The sequence below is a fragment of the Oncorhynchus keta genome, chromosome 18, assembly GCF_023373465.1.
Source record: "Oncorhynchus keta strain PuntledgeMale-10-30-2019 chromosome 18, Oket_V2, whole genome shotgun sequence".
NCBI classification, from domain to species: domain Eukaryota; kingdom Metazoa; phylum Chordata; class Actinopteri; order Salmoniformes; family Salmonidae; genus Oncorhynchus; species Oncorhynchus keta.
In genome coordinates this window covers 16,707,288-16,735,150 of record NC_068438.1, presented here as the reverse complement: position 1 = coordinate 16,735,150, position 27,863 = coordinate 16,707,288, and the positions used below count along the sequence as shown (strand labels likewise).

Genomic DNA, 27,863 nt, shown 5'->3' with positions numbered 1-27,863 from the left:
TTATTAGCTATTGTTTGCCAGACTATGGTCTGGCCTATAACTTGACATTAAGACTGAGAGGTTTTTTAGAAACAGCCTCCATCCAACTCTTGATTCTCACCATGTGTTGAGTTGAAGTCACATCAAGGCCTGCAGGACTCTGACACTTTGGTCATGGCAGTAGAATGCTCCAGTTTCACATGCGGATGAAGTTGTCACACTGTGCCAGTGTGTGGTGCGCTGAGCTCTGACTGAATGATTGCCTTTCTGGGAGTGTTGGTCTTTAGCTGGTCAATGTCTGTCTGGTTGTACACTTTGGTTTCTTGAGTACACTTTCAAACCCCTTAAATAAACCTCATTGGTTTGAATGAGCCCTGTTCAAAAGTAGTGCATTACATAGGGAAAGGGATGGCATTTTGGATACAACCTAAGGTTTTTCTTCCTCTGTTGTTGTGCAGGCGTATCTCCATGGCGACGCCCCGGCAGCTCTTCAAGTCGTCCAACATGACCCAGCGCTGGCAGAGGAGGGAGATCTCCAACTTCGAGTACCTCATGTTCCTCAACACCGTCGCAGGTCAGCATCCCTTCTCCTCCCTTTTTCCTCCTCTCTCTTTTCTCAGTCTCCTCCTCCCTCCTCTTTTCCCTCCTCCCTTTCTCCCTCTCTCCTATGCCCTCTCCCCCTCATCTTGGAGGGATCCATGTTGTTGTGTTGAGCAGATGAATGTAGTGTATGTTGTTGTTGACTGTTAAAACACGCATTCAGGGCCTACAGGTAAGTTGTCTTTGTTTAAGGAGTAGGATGCTCTGTTCAGTGTTCAGTTCACTCGTAAACAGTAAGCAGTAATACTGTTCGTACTGTAGGTAGCCTACACTTCACTGTTCATGTGGAGGAATAGGACTTTTATTTGAAGAAAGAAAAGAAGGAAAATGGAAGCGAGATCACACATCCTCCAGGATAATTAGGGGTTGTGTGTGTGTGTGTGTGCACACGTCTTTGTCGCCTCTCTGATCTGAACTGTGACTAACTGGAGAACGAGAGCGCCTGGCGCACCACTCCTCTCTGTGGGGTGTCACATCCCTCGCTCCCTCGCTCGCTGCAGTCATGCATATTTATATTTATCTGTGGCGTGAGTTCGATACATTATTGTCATCTAATTAGATGTACGGCAGACAGAAAAACATGGTGGAAATTCATTAAAAATGTGTGGTAATGACCTGAGCTGCCAAAAGTGTCAGGGAGGTGGGGTGGAAGACAGGAGGGGATGGAGGGAAGAGAAGAAGGAGAGGAGGGGTGGTGGAGGAGCGGAAGAGAGGTGTTAACGTGCAGCCAGTGCTCTTCTAATTAAACACTATTCTACTGGTATTAACATTCTGACACTTCAGAGTGTGTGTATCATCCTGACACTTCAGAACAAGCTGGAACTCTACCCACAATGCACCACACCACCACCCTTGTCTCCCCCCTGCACCCTCACACCCACCTCACCCCCTCACCTCTGTTTTTCCATACACCACCACCCTAGAATAGCACTGACACATCTACCCACACCACACCACACTGCCATCCCTATCTACCTCCTACACTCTTACACCCTCACTCCTGTCTCATCCATACACCCTCACATACAGGACCCCCCTCTCCCTCTTACACCCTCACCGAAGAACAGGAACAGGCTACAGCAGAGTTAAATCTACTCACACCATTATCTCCCCAAGCGAATGCCTAGGCTTAAACTCAGTGTGCTAATGCAGTCTTGTGACATGCAAGACACTTGGGTACGAACCCAGTCTGTTACAGCAGCTCTGGGAATGAACGGTGTGCATCACCCCGGGGCATGTGTGTGGTTTTAGATCTGTAATATCCATAACACCTTGCTCTTACCCTAACCCACTACCATATTGTGTCATCACTTTCTGCATTTACATTTTGGTCATTTAGCAGAATCTCTGATCCAGAGTGACTTACAATCGCCTTAACCACTCGAACCCTAACCCAGCATCATAATGTACCATTCACAACACCCAGATCTAACCCTAATGATTGTCTATACATCACAGCAGCAGCAGAACCACCCTTCCATTAAACTACATTAACCACTCAGCAGCCATCTTATTTGCTGTGGGAACTTCTGTGTACTAATCTAGTACATTATCATTTGCATTTTTAACATCCCTATTTGGGTATGACGTGTTTCTGTCAGAGGAAGTAAGGGTAGCACCCAGGGACACACAGAGCCGAGAGGTTGGGGACAGAGCAGAACATTGCAGAGTAGAGCAGAGAGGCTAGTCTGAGAGGTTGGGAGGCTAGCAGGCTAGGAGGCTAGGGGGATGGGAGGCTATGGGGTTGGAAGGATGGGAGGCTAGGGGGTGGGAGTGGGTTGGGAGGCTAGGGGGTTGGGAGGTCGGGAGGCTAGGGGGTTGGGAGGATGAGAGGCGAGGGGCTGGGAGGATGAGATGCTAGGGGGCTGGGAGGATGGGAGGCTAGGGGGCTGGGAGGATGGGAGGCTGGTAGATTTTGGCTTGGATGTGTTTCAGGAAGCAGAGTGCTGCTGTGTGACTGATGGCTCTGTAAAGATGAAATAGCTGTAGCATTATCTTTGTTGCAGCCTCAGGTCAAGCCTCATCTTTCACTGAGGTACTGTGTGTGTGTGTGTGTGTGTGTGTGTGTGTGTGTGTGTGTGTGTGTGTGTGTGTGTGTGTGTGTGTGTGTGTGTGTGTGTGTGTGTGTGTGTGTGTGTGTGTGTGTGTGTGTGTGTGTGTGTGTGTGTGTGTGTGTGTGTGTGTGTGTGAGACACCATAGTGTTGTTAGAAGAAAAATGTATTGCTGTTTAAACTCTAAACCGTCAGCTTGGAGTGCAGCATGGAAACTTCTCTGTCTACAAACCAAACAAAACTCACTTCAAACCAAACACCTATCACACTGCTGCACATCATCTCACACTAAACTAAGGAAAAGGGTTTTGAATGTCTATCTTGCAGTACCTTGGATTTAATTGAAATTTGTGATTTAATGCATAATTTGATTAAAATAGGTTTAGTTTATTAAAACGATTGTGTCGGTGCTGATAGTGGTCTCCTGTCCTGTTTGACTGGCTGTTGTGGGTTTGCTGCTAGTTTGTAATACTGCTTTATAATAAGTTGTTGATATCACACCATCACACCCATGGCTTTGTTCTCTGATTGGACCGGCTCATAATAGTGCATTCTGATTGGACCAGCTAATTGTGGTGTCTTCTGATTGGACCAGCCCATAGCAGTGCTTACTGATTGGACAGCCAATAGCAGTGTCTTCTGATTGGACCAGCCCATAACAGTGTCTTCTGATTGGACCAGCCCATAACAGTGTCTTCTGATTGGACCAGCCCATAGCAGTGTAAATTAGAGAGGACTTGTGGCGACATGGAATGATGAGGAACTCCTCATGGTTCTCATGGCTGAGTTAGGGTTCCATCTGAAAACCATCATCCCACTGGAGGGGAAAACTAAGCTCTCACATCTGCATGTGGGCACTGCCATGGCTGAAGTATCCATGGTAACCACCACAGGATGTCCAATCAGCAGACTAGCCTGGTGGTGTCACATGAGGCGTGCTCAACGACAACACGGTGACTTGGAGAACAGTTCTATATCTCTGTAATTACATACACCACAGACTACATATAGACACTACACACACTACATAGAGTATACACACTACACACACACTTCATATATACCACGTCAGGAGACCCCTTCACTCCTAACCATGGGTGTATACTCCCTCTCCGGCCTCTAGGTCATCAGGCTGCTGATTATCCTGCACGCTTGTCTCACCCATCGTCTCAAGCACCTGCGCCTCATGACACTCACCTGGACTCCATGACCCCCTTGATTATCTTCCCTATATCTGTCACTCCCCTTGGTTCCTCCCTCAGGTGTTATTAACTCTGTTTTCATGTCGGTGCGTTGTTTGTGTTTCATGTTTACTGTTTTGTTTATTTATTAAAACAATCACTACCTGAACTTGCTTCCCGATTCTCAACGCAGACGTCACATTGAGTCATGTGCGGGGTCGTGGAGGGGAGATGCTGCACATGTCAAGAAAGTTTTTGTTTTGTTCAATCAGTAGCACACATAATCTACATTTCTCGTGTGTTTGTGTGTGTCTTTGTGGTTTTTGTGGTGTATGTATTTTTTGACAACTGCCAGGTTAAAAATGACCCTAAGACAATCTTTGTACCCTGGTGGTGTACAGCTTTCATGGAAATATGAACAAAGGGAATGTTTCACTTTTTCTAATGTTGGGGTCACTCTAGGAAAAGTAATCAAATTTCAAGTTGAAAAAATATAATTGTTTCTTTTTATTGTTTCAGCCTTAGGCCTATATATCACGGTCGCCATGCATATGAACTAACAGGCTATAGAGCAAACAATACTATTATCACAACACAGGTTGTAATATGTTTTTTTCTCCCCTGGCTTGGCTTCCCCAGTGAATTTACCCATGCACTGCTACTGCCCTGAGTACAGATCACAAAGATCTCCCCCACCACACAAGCCCGAGGGGGTGCAAGACCGGACAGGAAGAAAACGTCAGTGACTCAACCCACTCAAGTCGAGTATAGCGGGGAAAAAGCCTGGAACGACGTGATGCACCCCTCTTAGGGACGGCATGGGAGAGAACTAGCAAGCCAGTGACTCAGCCCCCGTAATAGGGTCAGAGGCACACACTAAGGCCTCCACACAGAGAGCAGACTGAGGACTATATTAGCGGCTGTGTCATCCTCCCAGACAGGAAGTTACTCTGTTAGAAACAGGAAGCTGACCTGAGAAGAGTCTGATGGAATGCTCTGGTGGAATGTTGCATGCTGGGTCACCAAAGTAACCTAAGCCTTGTGTGTACCCCACAGTTCTCCCCTGTATCCCGCAGATCTCATCCCTCACACATCCTCCCCTGCACCACCTCATCCCCTCCTCTTTTCTCTCACAGAACTTATCTAACAGACTTCTGTCTCTGTCTGTCTGTCTGTCTGTCTGTCTGTCTGTCTGTCTGTCTGTCTGTCTGTCTGTCTGTCTGTCTGTCTGTCTGTCTGTCTGTCTGTCTGTCTGTCTGTCTGTCTGTCTGTCTGTCTGTCTGTCTGTCTGTCTGTAGGGAGGACCTACAATGATCTGAACCAGTACGCCGTGTTTCCCTGGGTTCTCACAAACTACGAGTCCGAGGAGCTGGACCTCACCCTGCCGGGCAACTTCAGAGATCTCTCCAAGGTACTGTCATTTGGGGGATAAGCACAGGAGTGGTGAGGGTCTCAGTCAGCAAGGGAATTTGCAGACATCATAATGCATACATCAAGTGCTCAGTCTGAACCCAGCGCTGGAATGTAGAGAAGGAACTGATAGTTTAACATCACCGCTGGTCCTAACACTGGAACACCACATATTCACTATATAAATCACTACATTTGACCAGTCCCAACAGGGCTCTGGTCAAAAGTGGTGCATTAAATAGGGAAAAGGGTGCCATTTGGAACGCAAACATAACATCCTAACAGATCCCAACCTTGGAATAGCAGCTTAACTGTCTCTGCTCTGTTTGGTACTGTATCGCCTAGGCACAAACTGAATGTTCAATTGTCTATGCTCTGTTTGGCATGGTACTGTCCTCGACCATCAACAGTAGGAGAGTTTTTAGTGTCTGTATGATGAGGGCTTCTGGCCCTGTTTAACTTCCTAGCAGCTCTCTCTCTCTCTCTCTTTATCTCTTTCTCTCTCTCTATCTCTCTAAAACTCAGACTCACTGACCTGAAAACAATCTCATTCCTGTCTGAGCTTTCCTTCTCTCTCACGCTATCGCTCGCTCCTTACCCCGTTCCCTTTCGCCCTCAAAGTGCCGACTCCCTGACTCTTTCTGAGCTTCATTTTCACATGAACGTTTTTTTAAACCAATTTTCACCTCAGATCCCAGACAAATGTTTGCTAGGGAGAGAGGGAAGCAGAAGGACAAGCAGGGAGGCAGGGAGGAAAGAAGGGGAAAGCAGGGGGGAAGGAGGGGAAAGCAGGGGGGAAGGAGGGGAAAGCCGGGAGGGAAGGAGGGGAAAGCAGGGGGAAGGAGGGGAAAGCCGGGAGAGAAGGAGGGGAAAGCAGGGGGTAGGAGGGGAAAGCCGGGAGGGAAGGAGGGGAAAGCAGGGGGGAAGGAGGGAAAAGCAGGGGGGAAGGAGGGGAAAGCAGGGGGAAGGAGGGGAAAGCAGGGGGGAGGAGGGGAAAGCAGGGGGAAGGAGGGGAAGCAGGGGGAAGGAGGGGAAAGCAGGGGGAAGGAGGGGAAAGCAGGGGGGAAGGAGGGGAAAGCAGGGGGAAGGAGGGGAAAGCAGGGGGGAGGAGGGGAAAGGAGGGGGAAGGAGGGGAAAGCAGGGGGAAGCAGGGGAAAGCAGGAGGGAAGGAGGGGAAAGCAGGGGGAAGGAGGGGAAAGCAGGGGGAAGGAGGGAAAGCAGGGGGAAGGAGGGGAAAGCAGGGGGAAGGAGGGGAAAGCAGGAGGGAAGGAGGGGAAAGCAGGGGGAAGGAGGGAAAGCAGGGGGGAAGGAGGGGAAAGCAGGGGGGAAGGAGGGGAAAGCAGGGAGGGAAGGAGGGAAAAGCAGGGGGAAGGAGGGGAAAGCCGGGAGGTAAGGAGGGAAAAGCAGGGGGTAGGAGGGAAAAGCAGGGGGTAGGAGGGGAAAGCCGGGAGGGAAGGAGGGAAAAGCAGGGGGTAGGAGGGGAAAGCAGGGGGAAGGAGGGGAAAGCCGGGAGGAAGGAGGGAAAAGCAGGGGGAAGGAGGGAAAAGCAGGGGGGAAGGAGGGGAAAGCAGGGGGGAAGGAGGGGAAAGCCGGGAGGGAAGGAGGGAAAAGCAGGGGGGAAGGAGGGAAAAGCAGGGGGGAAGGAGGGAAAAGCGGGAAGGAGGGTATAGGAATGAGAGAGATTCACGATGAAAACAAGAAATAACCATAACTTAAGCACAGTGAATACACTTCCCTCCTAACAGTAGTCTGTAAGGGTAATCTTCTCTGCACCAGTTTCACCCCAGCCAGTCTAGAAAGTCACTGTGTGAAAATTTCTACTCAGCCCTGTTGGAATTGAAAAAGACAACATTTGGTTTGAGTTGTTCAGGTAGGTAGTATAGTGGGTGATCCAGTATAATTCAGTGTTCACTCTGGCAGCAGGTCTACACACACACACACACACACACACACACACACACACACACACACACACACACACACACACACACACACACACACACACACGCAGCTTTCCTGTGTCTTCCTGCTGTCGTTTCTGCTCTTGTCACCCTGTGGCGGCTTCAGTCTGTACACAGCCAGGTGGGCCGTGTGTGTGTGTGTCTGAGAGAGCCCGAGCCCTCTGGCCCGGGGAGACAGTTATGTATTGTAATGTATTCCAGTGACATCCTCCCATGCTGTTTACAGGCTGAGCTGCCTTCATTACCATGAGTTCACAGGCCTCTGTCTCCTGACAGTTGTCCTTGAAACCCCAGGGCTCACACACTCACATGTACACACACACACATACTCACACATGTACACACACACACCTCCAACCCCAGGGCTTCTACCTCCAGAGGTACCCGCTAGTAAAGGACTGAACTATAAATGAAGGGGATTGATTTCTCTAATATAAACAGATTAGATAAAGAGCAGGGGGGAGTGAGGAAATAGGGAGGAACTCTGAGAGATACAGTAAGTCTTTTGAACAGACTCATGTAAAACTACCTTACTCTGAAACACAAACATCTTCCTATATAGTGCTCTACTTTTGACCAGGCCCTATGGGGCGCTGGGCGAAACTAGTGCACTATGCTGGGAATACAGTTCCATTTGGGAAGCAGCCATCCAGTGATATTTTGGGTGCCAGTACCAGCAGGCTATGTCCTATAGCTCCTGGATGATATACCACTTAATCCTCTCACACACCTACACACACCTGCACACACCTACACACACCTGCACATGCCTGCAATTTACCCGTTGATCAGTCAGCAAGTCATCCGTGTTAAATCCAACTGAACAGAGTGTTCTCTGCCTCAGGGCTGTAGTGGAGCATTCCTACTGTCAGATCACAGGCCTGTGGAGCACACACACACACACACAACCATACACACACACCCGATATGTCAGCGGTACAGTTGTGTGGTGGAGCGGTTCATTAGGCTTTAATGATTATTTCCTGCTGACTGACAGGTGGCTGATGGGAAAGGGAAGCTCATCTCCTCATACCTGTTAGTTGATGGAGTGGAAACGCTGATAATCCTATATGAAGGCATACTGAGCGTGCTCTTCTTAACAATCTAGAGCTTTATCACGGATGTTGTTCTACCTTCTTTTGTGTGTCTCTGAAAGGAAGACACTGACTCTGTAAAAACTTCTCTCAGGGAGGAACAGCCAAAGCTGTGAAGTGACAGCAGACATATGTCCCTGATCTACTTGACCTCATAGCTACTGTTATGAAACGGAGAGGTAGTGGGAGCTTGTCCGTGGTGGTCTTCGGACCTGCAACCTTATGAACCAGAACCCTTCCCGTTTTCGATGGCTCCAAGACATCTAGCGCCCTTGGAAAAGTTGATATATTTACATTTCACATTTTAGTCATTTAGCAGATGCTCTTATCTTAGAGCAAACTCTGGCGTTCGCAAGTGCCTTGCTCTACCAAATGAGCCACACAGGACCATAATGTGCACATATATGTGCTTATGAACGCAGGGCAGCTACGCTATTATACTGTGTTTACTATTGTGAAGTTACATTAATTTGCCTTCTCTGCTTAGTTGTTGTAGCAAATCCTATTCATGTTTTTAAAAGAGTTAACAAAAGTTGTTGCTGAAAAGTTTATTGTGATTGTCGGAGCGAATGTTAGGAATGTAGCTAGCTACATAGACAACTCTGGAGATTTAGTTGTGCTAGTCGTGCATCACTGTATCAATTTTTTAAAGATTGCAACTGAACTTCAGAAATCCTATACCATGAGAGAAACCACCCAAATGAAGAACTCTGAAGAACTAGATTGTAGCTGTTCAAGGTGCTTCTTCTGACAATCCCCAGAGAGAAAACAAGTGTGACTCCTCCTGACAGTTCCGCTGCACTGTACCGTGATGTCATTTCCATTTAAATATAAAATGCAGTATGTGTGTCTCCTCGGGAGTTAGCCTAGATATTACCACACGAACTGCAGAACTTTCTCTTTCTGTGTTCCACACACCAACACACACACACACACACACACACGCTCCTCTTGGATCCTCCACTTTGGGGTCTCTACTCTCTGCAGTCAGAGAATGATCCTAATTACATGTGATGAGTGGTTTATCTAGTGTAGCATGTGACAGCCCTATAATCCAACAGCGAGGTTTGATCATGTCTTGTTTTGTGGTGAAGGTAGATATCACTAGGTCAGGTGTTATTTATGGGAGTGAACTCAGAAGGAGCTAAATGCAGAGCTGTCTAAAGCACTTGTTTTTATTGTCTCCTTATCATGTCCTGTATTTACATAACCACCTGGGAATAGGGAGCTGGTGATTACTGTGTATTAGAGGAAAGGTAGAGAATTTTTTGTTGTTGTCAGTACTCTACCCCACTAACCAGCCATGGAAGGGGGTCCCATATGGCACCCTATTACCTATATAGTGCACAACTTCTGACGAGGACCCTATATCCCTATCTCCCACACAGTATCTATTTTAGCACTTTAACTTGCTAACATTAGCATCAAAAATTAGCACCATGGTTCTATCAATTAACCTTAAGTAACTTAGTTGCTACTAGAATCAACACACTTAACATTCCTGGTTGCTTTAAAGTGTGTTTATGTCAAGAAATCAATTAAATACCACGTTGTAGCAAAGTTAGCTGGGTAGCTAGCTGTCACACATCAACAACAGAGAAGGTCGGAGTATAACCAGAGATGTATGTTGTTTTGTTTGAGTGAACTAGCCAAACATTTTTATTATCCAAATGGTACCCTATGGACCATGGTCAAAAGTAGTGTACTATATAGGGAATAGGGTGCCAGATTGATGGTGCTGCATGCATGTGAAAGGCTTAGAGCTTTAGAAGGGCCTTATGGTCACTTAAGACCCAACACTATCTACCATGTTAACAGCTTTTTAATGTCTTACTAATGAGCTAGTTTAGCAGGCTAAAGCCCTCATATCTTTTTATAGGCTAAGAGCTGTCTGTGAGGGTGACAGAGGAAGCCATGCGGAGTAAATCACCTTCTGTGGGTTGACGAACGGTGGCAATTCAACATGTAGACAAGTCTGGAAATGAAAAGAAAACGACGGCCGATGTTCTGTGGAGATATGATGTACACCTGTTGCTTTTAACCGTTGGTCTGCACAGTTTTTTCCACGCTGCTAGGTTTAATGGAAATATTCATATTGACAGTCTCTTTGTATTTGGGGTTCTTAGCTAGCTATCAGACCGCGTTAGCTGTGAGACCAAGTTAGCTATGAGACCAAGTTAGCGATGAGATCATAATAGCTGTGAGACCATGTTAGCTGTGAGACCACGTTAGCTATGAGACCACGTTAGCTGTGAGACCATATTAGATTTGAGACCATGTTAGCTGTGAGACCATGTTAGCTGTGAGGCCATGTTAGTTATGAGACCGTATTAGCTGTGAGGCTACGTTAGCTATGAGACCATGTTAGCTGTGAGACTATGCTAGCTATGAGACTATGTTAGCTGTGAGACCATGTTAGCTGTGGGACCATGTCAGCTGTGAGACCATGTTAGCTGTTGAAACCCAGTCCGTCCTATTAGCTGTCTGTGCCGTCCAGCTGCAGCTATGATTGGGCTAAGCTGACTGAGACCAGCCTGGTTCCTCCTGGACGTTTAACAACCTGTTTGACTTCCTGTAGCCAACAGCCCAATCACAGCCGGCCCCAGACGCCACAGCCTATCACCCCGTAAATCTCAGCAGATCTCAATAAACTTCTCTTCCATTCTCCCTCATCATGCTAACATTGATGTCGACGGTCATTATGTTGGAGAGGAAAGAAAGGAACGTAGGAGGAAACCAGACGTGACCAGTTGCTTTGGAGGGAGAGAGTTGAGCGCAATTCAAACATTCCTACTAATGCCATGTGTTCTGTGCCACATAGAGAGAGGTATGGGCTGTGGGAACATAATGAAGATGACGAGACAGTCTACACTGCATCTAATTTGGAACACTATTCACTATATATCCAGGGTCCTCTGGTCAAAAGTAGTGCATTATATAGTGAATAAAATTCCATTTGGAAAGCAGATTTTTGTGTTGTAACACTTATATAACTCCAGCCATGGGAATACTGGAGTAACGGCAAGTTACTAATGATTTGATATTAAAGTAATTTTATTTTTTGTCATTGTTCTCGCACCTAGCTGCACCTTGTCTGAATCAAATTAAATGCGCCAAATACAACAGATGTAGACCTTACAGTGAAATGTTTACTTACGAGCCCTTAACCAACAATGCAGTTTAAAAAAATATGAGTAAGAATACGGGAAAAAAAGTTATTAAAGAGCAGCAGTAAAATAACAATAGCGAGACTATATACAGGGGGGTACCGGTACAGAGTCAATGTGTGGGGGCAGTTCAGGTAATATGTACATGTAGGTAGAGTTATTAAAGTGACTATGCATCAACGATAATAACAGAGAGTAGCAGCAGTGTAAAAGGGCGGAGGCACTGCAAATAGTCTGGGTAGCCATTTGATTAGATGTTCAGGAGTGGTATGGCTTGGGGGTAGAAGCTATTTAGAAATCTCTTTGACCTTGACTTGGTGCTCTGTACCGCTTGCCGTGCAGTAGCAGAGAGAAGAGTCTATGACTAGGGTGGCTGGAGTCTTTGACAGTCTATTGGGCCTTCCTCTGACACCGCCTGGTGTACAGGTCCTGGATGGCAGGAAGCTTGGCCCCAGTGATGTACTTGGCCGTATGCACAACCTTCTGAAGTACCTTGCAGTCGGAAGCCGAGCAGTTGCCATACCACTTGAAGCTTTCAACCTACTCCACTACAGCCCCATCGATGAGAATGGGGGCGTGCTCGGTCCTCTTTTTTCCTGTAGTCCACAAACATTTCCTTTGTCTTGATCACGTTGAGGGAGAGGTTGTTGTCCTGGCACCGCATGGCCAGGTCTCTGACCTCCTCCCTATAGGCTGTCTCGTTGTTGTCGTGTCATCGGCAAACTTAATTATAGTGTTGGAGTCATGCCTGGCCGTGCAGTCATGAGTGAACAAGGAGTACAGGAGTGGACTGTGCACGCACCCCTGAGGGGCCCCTGTGTTGAGGATCAGCGTGGCAGATGTGTTGTTACCCACCCTTACCACCTGGGGGCGGCCCGTCAGGAAGTCCAGGATCCAGTTGCAGAGGGAGGTGTTCAGTCCCAGGGTCCTTAGCTATTTGATGAGCTTTGAGGGCACTATGGTGTTGAATGCTGGGCTGTAGTCAATGAATAGTATTCTCACATAGGTGTTCCTTTTGACCAGGTGGGAAACGGCAGTGTGGAGTGCGATATAGTTTGCATCATCTGTGGATCTGTTAGGGCGGTATGCAAATTGGAGTGGGTCTAGGGTTTCTGGGATAATGGGTTTGATGTGAGCCATGACCAGCCTTTCAAAGCACATCATGTCTACAGACACGAGTGCTACAGGTCAGTAGTCCTTTCGGCAGGTTACCTGTCAAATGGATGGTGAGGGAGAGCTTTGTATGTGTCTCTGTGTGTGGAGTGAAGGTGGTCCCTATGTTTTGTTTCCCTCTGGATGCACATTAAACATGCTGATAGAAATTTTGTAAGACGGTTTTAAATTTCCCTGCATTAAAGTTCCTGGCTACATGGAGGGTGAGCGTTTTCCTGTGTGCTTATGGCGGAATACAGCTCATTCAGTGCAGTGTTAGTGACAGCATCAGTCTGTGGTGGTATGTAGACAGCTACGACAAGTACATATGAAAACTATCTAGGCACAGTTGAAGTTTACATACACTTATGTTGAAGTCATTAAACTCGTTTCTCAACCACTCCACAAATTTATTGTTAACAGACTGTTAACAAACTGTTTTGGCAAGTCGGTTAGGACATCTACTTTGCATGATACAAGTCATTTTTCCAACAATTGTTTACAGACAGATTATTTCACTTATAATTCCCTGTATCACAATTCCAGTGGGTCAGAAGTTTACAGACTGTGCCTTTAAACAGCTTGGAAAACTCCATAAAAAATGGCATGGCTTTAGAAGCTTCTGATAGGCAAATGTACATAATTTGTCATTTAGATGTATTTCAAGGTCTACTTTCAAACTCAGTGCCTCTTTGCTTGACATCATGCGAAAATGAAAAGAAATCAGCCAAGACCTCAGAAAAATAACTGTAGACCTCCACAAGTCTGGTTCATCATTGGGAGCAATTTCCAAACGCCTGAAGGTACCACGTTCATCTGTACAAACAATAGTACGCAAGTATTAACACCGTGGGACCACACAGCTGTCATACCACTCAGGAAGGAGATGCGTTCTGTCTCCTAGAGATGAATGTACTTTGGTGCGAAAAGTGCAAATCAATCCCAGAACAAAAGCAAAGGACCTTGTGAAGACGCTGGAGGAAACGGGTACAAAAGTATCTATATCCACAGTAAAACGATGTCCTATATCGACATAACCTGAAAGGCCACTCAGCAAGGAAGAAGCTACTGCTATAAAAAAGCCAGACTACGGTTTGCAACTGCACATGAGGAAAAAGATTGTACTTTTTGGAGAAATGTTCTCTGGTCTGATGAAACAAAAATAGAACTGTTTGGCCATAATGACCATGTTTGGAGGAAAATAGATGGCATCATGAGTAGGGGAAAATATATGGAAATGTTGAAGCAACATCTCAAGACATCAGTCAGGAAGTTAAAGCTTGGTCGCAAATGAGTCTTCCAAATGGACAATGACCCCAAGTAAAAGTCCAAAGTTGTGGCAAATGGTTTAAGGACAACAAAGTCAAGGTAATAATAATAATAGTAATAATAATAATATATGCCATTTAGCAGACGCTTTTATCCAAAGCGACTTACAGTCTCATGTGTGCATACATTCTACGTATGGGTGGTCCCGGGGATCGAACCCACTACCCTGGCGTTACAAGCGCCATGCTCTACCAACTGAGCTACAGAAGGACCGGTAGCCATCACAAAGCCCTGACCTCAATCATATAGAATATTTGTGGGCAGAACTGAAAAAGCGTATGCGAGCAAGGAGGCCTACAAACCTGAGTTACACCAGCTGTCAGGAGGAATGGGCCAAAATTCACCCAACTTATTGTGGGAAGCTTGTGGAAGGCTACCCGAAACGTTTGACCCAAGTTATACTTTCAAAAAAGATATATATTTTACCCCTTTTTCTCCCCAATTTCGTGGTATCCAATTGTTTAGTAGCTACTATCTTGTCTCATCGCTACAACACCCGTACGGGCTCGGGAGAGACGAAGGTTGAAAGTCATGCGTCCTCCAATACACAACCCAACCAAGCCGCACTGCTTCTTAAGAGGGAGGCCCAAGTTAAACAACTTAAAGGCAATGCTACCAATTACTAATTGAGTGAATGTAAACTTCTGACCCACTGGGAAGGTGATTAAAGAAATAAAAGCTGAAATAAATCATTCTCGCTACTATTATTCTGACATTTCACATTCTTAAAATAAAGTGGTGATACTAACTGACTTAAGACAGGGAATTTTTACTAGGATTAAATGTCAGGAATTGTGAAACTGAGTTTAAATGTATTTTAGCTAAGGTGTATGTAAACTTCTGAGTTCAACTGTAGATACTGTGGACTACAGCTTATCATGAGATACTCTTCCTCAGGCGAGCAAAACCTTGAGACTTCCTTAGATATCGTGCACCAGCTGTTATTTATAAACATACATAGTACGCCGCTGTTCTGTCCTAACGATACAGCGTATAACCAGCCAGCTGGATGTTGATAATGTCATCGTCACAACTCTGTGAAGCATAAGATATTACAGTTTTGAATGACCCATTTGTAGTTTAATTTTCCGCGTAGATCATCGATTTTATTTTGCTAGCAGAATGGAAGGAAGTGGTGGTTTATTCAGTCGCCTACGAATTCTCAGAAGGCAGCCCGACCTCTGGCCCCTTTTTCCCCGCTTTCTCTTCACGCAAATGACGGGGATCTGGGCCTGCTTCCGGGAAAACAGTATATCATTCACAGACTCGTTAAAGGGAAAAAAAGGATTCTGCCAGTCCGTGGTGAGTAACCACAGTTCTGATGTCCAGAAGTTATTTTCGGGTCATAAGAGATGGTAGCAGCAACATTATGTACAAAATAAGTTACAAAGTAAGTTACAAACAATGCAAAGAAAAAAAAAGAATACGTAAAATGTCAGCCTTGTTCTCCGGCGCCATCAAGGGCTTTGTTGGGGTGGAGTTCCCATGATTCCTGTGGTCAATCCAAGATATGGCTGCCTCATGCATAAAACACACACACACACACACATCCACTGTATCTTTAGTGTATTAACATTGACTGCCAATGTATCTCCAAGGCCTGCCTGTGGGCCAGGGTGATTGAAAAGACAGAGAAAGCAATTTAACCTCCACTAAATCAATTTTAATAGACTAATTAGATTGCCTTTAAAAACACATGAGAAAGCAAAGGCTTGGGACCCAGAGTGAGTCTCAGTGTCATATTATTGGCGTAGGGGCCATCCCAAATGGCATCCTATTACCTAGAGAGTATACTACTTTTGCCCAGAGCCCTATGGGCCCTGGTCAAAAGTTGTACTCTATATTGGGAATAGGTTGCTATTTGGGACACAGTGTCGGCAAAGTACAGAGAGGCTGAGATCCAGAATGTAATATTGACTTGGCCTCTGTTCCAGAGTTATGGTGGAAGAATGAAACACTCTATCAAAGGCCAACAGTTGGTTTGTAAAGTCATGTATTTCTTGATTTATCCATTGACTAGCTAATTACTGTAATATCAATAGCAGATCTTACTAAACTCCTGGAGGGCTGTGGTGTTTTTTTACCATGACAACATGGCAGGACACATTCAAATGCCTCATTTGGCCCAGGGGCCGTTTGTTTGACCACCCTGCTCTAGGAGTTGCCTGTCTACGAAATCTTAAACATCAGTTATATACTGAACATCATATGCTCTATCTACTGTATGTAACTTATTGTCTTCCTGTTTCTCCCTCAGCCAATTGGAGCATTGAACCCGAAGCGTGCAGTGTTCTATGCAGAGCGCTACGAGACATGGGAAGAGGACCAGACCCCCCCATATCACTACAACACCCACTACTCCACCGCTAACTCCACCCTGCTCTGGCTGCTCAGGATAGTACGTACTCTATACCCCATCCACCCAATACCCTATTCCCCGTACTCTATACCTGCAAAAGTGGGTTGTTGATTTTTTTTAAAGTCCATTATCATTTCTACGTTCTTTCTATCTGATTTTAGACGTTTGAGTGTAGACGTACAGTACCAGTCAAAAGTTTAGAAACACCTACTGTTTCAAGGATTTTTCTTTATTTTTACTATTTCTTGTAGAATAATATTGAAGACATCAAAACTATGAAATAACACATACGGAATCATGTAGTAACCAAAAAATGGTTAAACAAACCAAAATATATTTTATATTTGAGATTCTTCAAAGTAGCCACCCTTTGCCTTGATAACAGCTTTGCACACTCTTGGCATTCTCTCAACCAGCTTCATGAGGTAGTCACCTGGAATGCATTTAAATTAACAGGTGTGCCTTGTTAAAAGTTAATTTGTGGAATTTCATTCTTCTTAATGCGTTTGAGCCAATCGGTTGTGTTGTGACAAGGTAGGGGTGGTATACAGAAGATAGACCAAATCCATATTATGGCAAGAACAGCTCAAATAACGAAAGAGTCCATCATTATTTTAAGGCATGAAGGTCAGTCAAGAACTTTGAAAGTTTCTTCAAGTGCAGCCACAGAAACCATCAAGTGCTATGATGAAACTGGCTATCATGAGGACCGCCCAGAAAAGGAAGACCCAGAGTTACCTTTGCTGCCGAGGAAAAGTTCATTAGAGTTACTAACCTCAGAAATTGCAGCCCAAATAAATACTTGACAGAGTTCAAGTAACATATACATCTCAACATCAACTGTTCAGAGGAGACTGCGTGAATCAGGCCTTCATGGTCGAATTGCTGCAAAGAAACCACTACTAAAGGACACCAATAAGAAGAAGAGACTTGCTTGGGCTAAGAAACACAAGCAATGTACATTAGACCGGTGGAAATCTGTCCTTTGGACTGATGAGTCCGAATTTGAGATTTTTGGTTAGAATTCAAGGTACTCTTAACCAGCATGGCTACCACAGCATTCTACAGTGATAAGCCATACCATCTGGTTTGCGCTTAGTAGGACTATAATTTGTTTTTCAACAGGACAATGACCCAACACACCTCCAGGCTGTGTAAGGGCTATTTGACCAGGAAGGAGAGTGATGGAGTGCTGCATCAGATGACCTGGCCTCCACAATCCCCCAACCTCAACCCAATTGAGATAGTTTGGGATGAGTTGGACCGTAAAGTGAAGGAAAAGCAGCCAACAAGTGCTCAGCAAAGCTGTCATCAAGGCAAGGGGTGGCCACTTTGAAGAATCTCAAATATATTTATATTTGTTGAACACTTTATTGGTTATTTCATAGTTTTGATGTCTTCACTATTGTTCTATAATGAAGAAAATAGTAAAAATAAAGAAAAACCCTTGAATGAGTCGGTGTGTCCAGATGTTTGACTGGTACTGTAAGTCGTTTTTTATCCAAAATAATATGTTCAAAATGGCAGCTAGTATGTTAGTTAGATACTAAGTCACACAATCTACACAGTTGAAAGGACATTGACACTATATAGTGTTTAGTAAATACCAGTGATATCCAAATGGTGAGATAAAGGGTTAGCCCTCTTGGGGTTTGGCCATATTTGATATGTTAGGCAGTTCGTTAATTGGAGAAAGCTTGATGGGGAGTTAGTAGCACCCTCCCCCTGTTCTCCCTTTGCCTGCCACTTTCCTCCTCCTCTCCCCCTCGTTAGCAGAGGGTCTGTTGAATTAGAAGAGTTCCTCTGACAGCACTTACACCGCTCCTCACTACCCACACTCCTCCTCTCCTCCGTCTCTCCTCCTCTCCACCCTACATCCCTCCATCAGAACACTGTCTCCATCTCAGACTTGGAACACCACATACGGCATCAGCCAATTACCACCGTCGCTCCCGGCGACCAGAAAGCACTGTAATTAATACTCCCTCAGGCATTGTGGGTAATGTACAGTAGGGGAGGACAGACAGACAGACAGACAGACAGACAGACAGACAGACAGACAGACAGACAGACAGACAGACAGACAGACAGACAGACAGACAGACAGACAGACAGACAGACAGACAGACAGACAGACAGACAGACAGACAGACAGACAGACAGACAGAGACACTTGTCTGGCACAAGCACATACACAGACACAGAAACACACCATAGATGTGGTAAAGAGGTCAATGGAACTCGACCTCTTTGCCCTCCAGCAAAATTACCCTACATTTAGGCTATTGATTATATGTGTATTGTGTACTTCTAAATGTTATGCAGCGAAAACAGCTAAATATATCAAAATCATACTTTAGTAATCACATTGTGGGCCTGTTACAATACATCAATCATAACGGATTTGAACAATATCCACTTTGTTAGATCAGATTTGTTGAATGTGCATCAGTCCGGCGTCCTTCTTCTAATTCTGGGCTCCCGAGTGGCGCTGCGGTCTAAGGCACTGCATCTCAGTGCTTGAGGTGTCACTACAGACCCTGGTTGGAGTCCAGGCTGAATCACAACCGGCCGTGATTGGGAGTCCCATAGGGTGGCACACAATTGACCCAATGTCATCTGGGTTTGGCTGGAGTAGGCCGTCATTGTAAATAAGAATTTGTTCTTAACTGACTTGCCTAGTTAAGTAAAGGTTAAATAAATACAATTTAAATTCTATCCCCCACAGTCTGCGTTCCATTGACCTCTTTACCACATCTATGTTTCCAATAAGAGACATTCTCATTGTCCCTTCTCTCTGTCACAATCAGTAGAATTCAGCCATTAGCTCTCCTTAGAGGAGTAGAAATTATTCATTCTGAACATGCAATAGAAAATATAGTTCGCTGACAGTATGGTTTGGAATGGGGGTGTTATGTGTGTTCTTTTGTTTGTTTGTGTGTGTCTGTGTGTCCATGAAACATCCTTTGCTCAAAGTAAAATGTGTGTGTGTTTTCTCTTGCAGGAGCCTTTCACCACGTTCTTCCTGAAAGCTAACAACAACAAGTTTGACCATCCAGACCGGACCTTCTCCGCCATCACCCGCTCCTGGAGGCACTGCCAGAGAGACACCTCAGACGTCAGGGTGTGTGTGTGTGTGTGTGTGTGTGTGTGTGTGTGTGTGTGTGTGTGTGTGTGTGTGTGTGTGTGTGTGTGTGTGTGTGTGTGTGTGTGTGTGTGTGTGTGTGTGTGTGTGGCCATGAAACAACCTCTGCTCAATGTAAATACTCAGGATCTGTGTCCACGGTGGATCTGTTCATCGGTTTCCAACCCAGAAGGAAACGTCACAATAAAATATATATCCCATGAATTATAAATAACACTGTGCTCAAACTGAGGAACAGAGACATGGTACACTGTGCATAACTAAAACACTTAAAAATACATATTTGATTTACCTCTTATATAAAAAAACATTACTCTAAAAAAGAAAGGAGTGCTGTACTCTATGTGAACAAAGGCTGAAGACAAAGAAAGAAATCCTCTCCTTCCATCCTCAGAAGAGCAGTCAGAGGTTGTATCCCAAATGGCTCCCTATTAGCTCTTCTCAAAAGTAGTGCATTTTATAGAGAATCGGGTGCCATTTGGGACACAGACAGAGAAACGCTGAACCACCACCACGGTCACTCTGTAACACAGCGGGAACAGCTCTGACCTCAAAGTGTCAGATATTTCTAGAACACCCCGTGTCGGGTTAGTGTTGCCCCAGGCAATTAATATAGCATTAATGACAAAAGCTATTTAAAATGTAGTGTTTTATGTCCGGACAGGGCTTTTCCTGGGCTCAGCTTGGGGAGGAGGGGGAGAGAGCAGCACACCAGCCAACATGCCCTGTTAACAAATACATGCTACTTTAAACTACTTGTATGTCTGTCTGTCTGTTGAAACACACATAACATGGCTGCTGGTCTATCAGCACAAAGGAGACAGAGACAAGATATTACAACCGCAGCTGTGTTTCGTTATGTATTAGTAACAGGAATTATTCTGCTAAATTGTTTCATCTACACACACAGTTCTACCTTCATACACACAGTTTTACCTTCATACACACAGTTTTACACAGTTATACGTAGGTGCACGCAGTTAACTATGTACACAGTTACCTACATACACAAAGTGTTACCTACATTATGACACAGTACAGGACTGGGGGAGTGGGAGGGGGCTTTAGCAGGGGTGGGCTGACCACCTACAAGAGCAAGTCAATATGGAGCGACCTTGTTCTAGCATCCCCCCACCCCTCACCCTCCTCCACTTCACAATTAATGTTTTAACAGTGTTAATAATCCATGTCTCTGTGTCCCCACTAGTATGTGTGTGTCATGTGCGTGCTTGCCTGCATGCGTGTGTGTGTGAGTGAAAGAGGGAGAGGCAGACTTGTCTATGAGTAGTCCCAGTAACAGTACCAGTAACCCCCCAGAACGCTGCCAGTGTGTCACCTGAAGGGATCTATGCTGTTAGCTATCTATGGAGGCTTTTAGCTATATATGCAGCCAGTTGGCTTTCTATGGAGGCTGATGGCTCTCTAAGGAGGCTATTAGCTATCTATGGAGGCTGTTAGCTATCTATGGGGGCTGTTGTCTATCTACGGAGGCTAGTAGCTATATATGGAGGCTATTAGCTATCTATGGAGCCTGTTAGCTATCTATGGAGGCTCTGTGATTGACTTGTTCAGCCCATTAACAGGCTGTTGCTGTATTAATGGCTGACAGGGGAGCTGGGCTCGAAAACGGAGCTGGCAGCTTTAACAGCTTGGTGCTGAGTTTTGACAGGGAAGTTTACAAATAGAGAGAGTAAGGGGGAGGGAGGGAGAGAGAGAGGAAGGGTTGGAGGGGAAGAGAGGACCGAGAAATAGACAGACAGGGAGGGAGGGAGGGAGGGACAGCCTCAAGTGTTGTGGTCCGTTGGAGGGTGAAATGTGACCAACAGCAGACTCCAGTATTTTATTGGGGTGTTTCCTGTCATGCCACCTTCCTCTGTAAACCCTGATTTACCGTCCTAAAGCCCTGCCTGTAATCCTCCTGTAGTTATCAGCCCATAGGCAACAGGCCTGGTCAAACTCCCATAGGCCTGGTAAAAACCAACAGTATTACAGAACACGACAAACACTGCTTTCATAAAACAGCCCTTATACTAGCGCTGAACCAGCTAGGAGGCCAAGCACTTTGTAAACACACACATACACAGTCACTGACATACACACACACACGCGCGTGCACACACACACACACACACACACATATGCACGCACGTACACACCAACACGAAGTCACCCCCCACACATGGCACGCACACACATGGCACACATACAAACACATGCACCTCCTGACACACACAGGCCTAGATAAACAGAGTTGAAATGCTTTTAAATGGTTTTCTAATGAGGGCTCTGACAGAGAAAGGAGGGAGTTGCCACATTCCTGTTATGCACATGGTCCAATGTACAGAGGCATCTGTAAGAGAGAGAGGAGTGGAGTTGAGTGGAGTGGAGTTGAGTGGAGTGGAGGGGAGGAGAGGAGAGGAGGCTCTGTGATTGGCTAAAGCAGTGGCCACTAACTGGTCGATCTTCAAGGCCTTGCGATCCCAAAAAATTGCACTGTTGGTCTTAGATGTACTTGATTCAGTTGGGCCTAAAATAGTTTATACAAAATATATTGGTGTTACTCCTTTGTGGATGATGTTAAACATATTTGTTGGTATGATGTGATGTTTAATGAGGAGCCTCCAGACACTGCACTTAATGCATTTATGAAATTGCTTCTTCCAATTATTGATAAACATGCACCTGTTAAGAAACTGACTGTTAGAACTGTTAAGGTTCCATGGATTGATGAGGAATTGAAAAACTGTATGGATGAAAGAGAGGGCAAAAGGAGTGACTAAGTCGGGCCGCACATCTGACTTACTGCAAGTTAAGAAATGATGTGACTAAACTCAACAAAAAGAAAAAGAAACTGCATTATAAAACCAATTTAACTTTGGAGTAATTATGTTCAGAAAGACAAATTCAACTCCATCTTACATCGAATCAGATGGCTTTTTATTAATTACAAAACCATTTGATGTTGCCAATTATTTTAATGATTACTTAGGCAGGAGATGCCAACAACATTGAGCCAGTGTACTCATGCATAAAAAATAACAATTTAAGAAAGCATTGCAAGTTTGAATTTTGTAAAGTGGTGTGGGAGAGGTGAAAATGTATTGTTATCTATCAATATTGACAAACGTCCTAGGCATTGAAAACTTAGATGGAAAGCTTCTGAGGATGGTAGTTGAATCTGTAGTCACTCTTATCTGTCAAAACTTTAATCTGAGCCTAGAGGAAAGTATTTTTCCTCAGGCCTGGAGGGAAATGGCATTTACTGGTTCTAACAGCAGACCTATCAGCTTGCTCCCAGCTCTTAGCAAACTGTTGGAAAAATTGTGTTTGTCCAAATACAATGTTATTTCTCTGTAAACAAATTAACAACAGACTTTCAGCATGCTTATAGAGAAGGGCACTCAACATGTACTGCACTGACACAAATGACTGATGATTGGTTGAAAGAAATTGATAATACAAAGATTGTGGGAGCTGTACTGTTAGATTTCAGTGCAGACTTTAATATTATTGACCGTAACCTGTTGTTGAGAGAACGTATGTGTTATGGCTTTTCAACCTCTACCATATCGTGGATTCAGACCTAATGTCAAACATGTAAAGTGTGGTGTACCGCAGGGCAGCTCTCTAGGCCCTCTACTCTTTTCTATTTTTTGCCAATGACCTGCCACTGGCATTAAACATGTGTGTCCATGTATGCTAATGATTCAACCATATACACATCAGAAAACACAGCTAATGAAGTCACTGAAACCCTTAACAAAGAGTTGCAGTCTGTTTTGGAATGGGTGGCTAGTAATAAACTGGTCCTGACTAAGAGCATTGTATTTGGTACAAATCATTGAAGTTCTACACCTCAGTTGAATCTGGTAATGAATGGTGTAGCTGCTGAACAAGTTGAGGAGACTAAATGAAATCAAATCAAATGTATTTATATAGCCCTTCGTACATCAGCTGATATCTCAAAGTGCTGTACAGAAACCCAGCCTAAAACCCCAAACAGCAAGCAATGCAGGTGTAGAAGCACGGTGGCTAGGAAAAACTCCCTAGAAAGGCCAAAACCTAGGAAGAAACCTAGAGAGGAACCTGGCTTTGTGGGGTGGCCAGTCCTCTTCTGGCTGTGCCGGGTGGAGATTATAACAGAACATGGCCAAGTTGTTAAAATGTTCATAAATGACCAGCATGGTCGAATAATAATAAGGCAGAACAGTTGAAACTGGAGCAGCAGCACGGCCAGGTGGACTGGGGACAGCAAGGAGTCATCATGTCAGGTAGTCCTGGGGCATGGTCCTAGGGCTCAGGTCATCCGAGAGAGAGAAAGAAAGAGAGAATTAGAGAGAGCTTATGTGGGGTGGCCAGTCCTCTTCTGGCTGTGCCGGGTGGAGATTATAACAGAACATGGCCAAGATGTTCAAATGTTCATAAATGACCAGCATGGTCGAATAATAATAAGGCAGAACAGTTGAAACTGGAGCAGCAGCACGGCCAGGTGGACTGGGGACAGCAAGGAGTCATCATGTCAGGTAGTCCTGGGGCATGGTCCTAGGGCTCACGTCCTCCGAGAGAGAGAAAGAAAGAGAGAAGGAGAGAATTAGAGAACGCAAACTTAGATTCACACAGGCCACCGAATTGGACAGGAGAAGTACTCCAGATATAACAAACTGACCCTAGCCCCCCGAATTACTTGGTGTTACCTTTGATTGGAAACTGTCATGGTCAAAACATATAGATCCAATGCTTGTAAAGATGGGGAGAGGTCTGTCCGTAATAAAGAGATGCTCTGCTTTTTTGATACCACACTCCACAACTCAATTCCTGCAGGCTCTAGTTTTATCTGCTGTTAATTATTGTCCTGTCAAATAGTCAAATGGTGCATAGAAGGACCTAATTCTTGCAGCGGGTCCAAAACAGAGCGGCATGACGTGCTCTTAATTGTAATCAGAGGGCTAATACCAATACCAGCAGCAGCTACTCCTCCTGGGGTCCAGCAAAATTAAGGCAGTTTATACCATTTAAATAACATTACAATATATTCACAGATTTCACAACACACCCTGTGCCCTCAGGCCCCTACTCCACCACTACCACATATCTACAGTACTGAATCCATGTGTATGTATAGTGCATATGTTATCATCTGTGTGTGTGTGTATGCATGTGCCAATGTTTGTGTTGCTTCACAGTCCCCGCTGTTCCATAAGGTGTTTTTTTATCTGTTTTTTAAATAATATAATTTTACTGCTTGCGTCAGTTACTTGATGTGGAATAGAGTTCCATGTAGTCATGGCTCTATGTAGTACTCTATGCCTCACATAGTCTGTTCTGGACTGTGAAGAGACCTCTTGTGGCATGTCTTGTTGTGTATGCATGGTTGTTCGAGCTGTGTGCCAGTAGTTTAGCTTCTTGATGCACCCATCCCGTTAGCGGGATCATTTTCGTCAACATCCTCTGAATTGCAGAGCGCCAAATTCAAATTAAATTACTAAAAATATTTAATTTTCATGAAATCACAAGTGCAATATAGCAAAACACAGCTTAGCTTGTTGTTAATCCACCTGGCATGTCAGATTTCAAAAAAGCGTTTCGGCAAAAACATACTAAGTGTTTATGTAAGGACATCTCTCTCAGCAGAGAAAAACATTACAAACAGCTAGCAGCCAAGTAGATTGGTCACGAAAGTCAGAAAAACAATAAAATGGATCGCTTACCTTTGATGATCTTCGGATGTTAGCGCTCATGTGACTCCCAGTTACACAATAAATGTTTCTTTTGTTCCATAAAGATTATTTTTATATCCAAAATACCTCCATTTGGTTGGTGTGTTATGTTCAGAAATCCACAGGCTCGAGCGGTCATGACGGGGCAGACGAAAATTCCAATTCCGTAAAGTTCGTAGAAACATGTCAAATGTTTTTTTATAATCAACCTTCAGGTTGTTTTTACAAAAATAATTGATAATATTTCAACTGGGACTGTAGCTTCTTCAATAGGAGAGAGAGAGAGAAAATGTCTGCTCCAAACTGTTGCACATGCAAAACGCTACTGGCACCCAGCCATACAATGATGCGATGTGATCTTTATCGCTCATTTTTCAAAATAAAAGCCTGAAACTAGGTTTAAAGACTGTTCATAACATGTGGAAACCATAGGAAAACCATAGGAAAAATATCTGGTTGATATCCCTTTAAATGGAGCGAAGGCAGGCAATGGAACAGAGAGCTTTCAGGAAAAACAGCACCTCCGGGTTGGATTTTCCTCAGGTTTTCGCCTGCAATATCAGTTCTGTTATACTCAGAGACAATATTTTGACAGTTTTGGAAACTTTAGAGTGTTTTCTATCCTAATCTGACAATTATATGCATATTCTAGATTCTGGGCCTGAGAAATAGGCAGTTTCATTTGGGTACGTTTTTCATCCAAACATCAAAATACTGCCCCCTACACTCAACAGGTTAGACAGACAGCTTGGTGCATTCAACATGTCAATACCTCTCATAAATAAAAGTAGTGATGAAGTCAATCTCTCCTCCACTTTCAGCCAGGAGAGATTGACATATTAATATTAGCTCTCTGTGTACATCCAAGGGCCAGCTGTGCTGCCAAGTTCTGAGCCAACTGCAATTTTCTTGAGTCCTTTTTTGTGGCACCTGACCACACGACGGAACAGTAGTCAAGGTGTGACAAAACTAGGGCCTGTAGGACCTGCCTTGTTGATAGTGTTGTTAAGAAGGCAGAGCATCACTTTATTATAAACAGACTTATCCCCATTTTAGCTATTACGGCATCAATATGTTTTGACCATGACAGTTTCCAATCTAGGGTTACTCCAAGCAGTTTAGTCATCTCAACGTGCTCAATTTCCACATGATTTATTACAAGATTTAGTTGAGGTTTATGTTTAGTGAGTGTTTTGTTCCAAATACAATATTTTAAGTTGTAGAAATATTTAGGGCTAACTTATTCCCTGCCACCCAATCTGAAACTGCAGCTCGTTGTTGAGTGTTGCAGTCATTTCAGTCGCTGTAGTAGCTGACGTGTATAATGTTGAGTCATCTGCATACATAGACACCCTGGCTTTACTCAGTCAGTGGCATGTCGTTTGTAAAAATGGGAAAAAAACAAGGGGCCTAAACAGCTACCCTGGGGAATTCCTGATTCTAACTGGATTATATTTGAGAGGCTTCCATTAAAGAACACCCTCTTTGTTCTGTTAGACAAGTTATATCCACATTATAGCAGGGTGTGTAAAGTCATAACACATACGTTTTTTCATCAGCAGACTATGATCGATAATGTCAAAGGCTGCACTGAAGTCTAACAAGACAGCCCCCACAATCATTTTATCATACATTTTTCTCAGCCAATCATCAGTAATTTGTGTAAGTGCTGTGCTTGTTGAGTATCCTTCCATATAAGCATGCTGAAATTCTGTTGTTAATTTGTTTATTGTAAAATAGCACTGTATCCAGTCAAATATAATTTCCAGAAGTTTACTAAGGGTTGGTAACAGATTGGTCGGCTATTTGAGCCAGTAAAGGGGGCTTTACTATTCTTGGGTAGCGGAATTACTTTAGCTTCCCTCCAGGCCTGAGGGCACACACTCTCTAGTAGGCTTAAATTGAAGATGTGGCAAATAGGAGTGGCAATATCGTCTGCTATTATCCTCAGTAGTTTCCTATCCAGATTGTCAGACCCCGGTGGCTTGTCATTGTTGATAGACAAAAGAAAAATCAACTCTTCCACACTGACTTTACGGAATTCAAAAGTACAGTTCTTGTCTTTCATAATTTGGTTCAATATACTTGGATGTGTAGTGTCAGCGTTTGTTGCTGGCATGTCATCCCTAACTTTGCTTATCTTGCCAATGAAAAGTAATTAAAGTAGTTTGTAATATCAGTGGGCTCTGTGGTGAATGAGCCATGTGATTCAATGAATGAATTAGCTGAATTGGCTTTATTCCCAAAATTTCATTTAAGGTGCCCCAAAGCTTTTAACTATCGTTCTTTAAATAATTTATCTTTGTTTCATAGTGTAATTTATTTTTATTTTTATTTACTTCAGTCACATGAGTTCTAAATGTTCAGTATATTTGCCAATCAGTTGGGCTGCCAGACTTAATTGTCAGACCTTTTGCCTCATCCCTCTAAACCATACAATTTTTCAAATCCTCATCAATCCAAGGGGATTTAACAGTTTTTACAGTCATTTTCTTCTACGGCTGCGTGGATTTGGATACTGCTTTAAAACAAATTTATGCAGCATTAGTAGAGATGTGATCAATACATGTTGATGATTTAATTCCTGTGCTGTTTGTAACTACCCTGGTAGGTTGACTGACAATCTGATCCAGGTTGCAGGCACTGGTTACAGTTTGAAGTTTTTTCTTGAGTGGGGAGCTTGATGATAGCCAGTCAATATTTAAATCACCCCAAAA

At 44.3% G+C, this 27,863-nt stretch overlaps 1 protein-coding gene across 2 annotated transcripts in view; it reads left to right on the top strand.

Moving 5' to 3' along the window:
- Window positions 1–27,863, top strand: part of LOC118396847 (neurobeachin-like) — a 372,037-nt gene that overhangs the window by 301,019 nt on the left and 43,155 nt on the right. For both annotated transcript variants that reach the window (XM_052467492.1, XM_052467491.1), the window contains exons 45-48: window positions 438–553; window positions 5,111–5,223; window positions 16,183–16,323; window positions 19,289–19,408. In XM_052467492.1, the coding sequence (XP_052323452.1) occupies window positions 438–553; window positions 5,111–5,223; window positions 16,183–16,323; window positions 19,289–19,408 (490 nt within the window). The remainder of the gene's footprint in view (window positions 1–437; window positions 554–5,110; window positions 5,224–16,182; window positions 16,324–19,288; window positions 19,409–27,863) is intronic.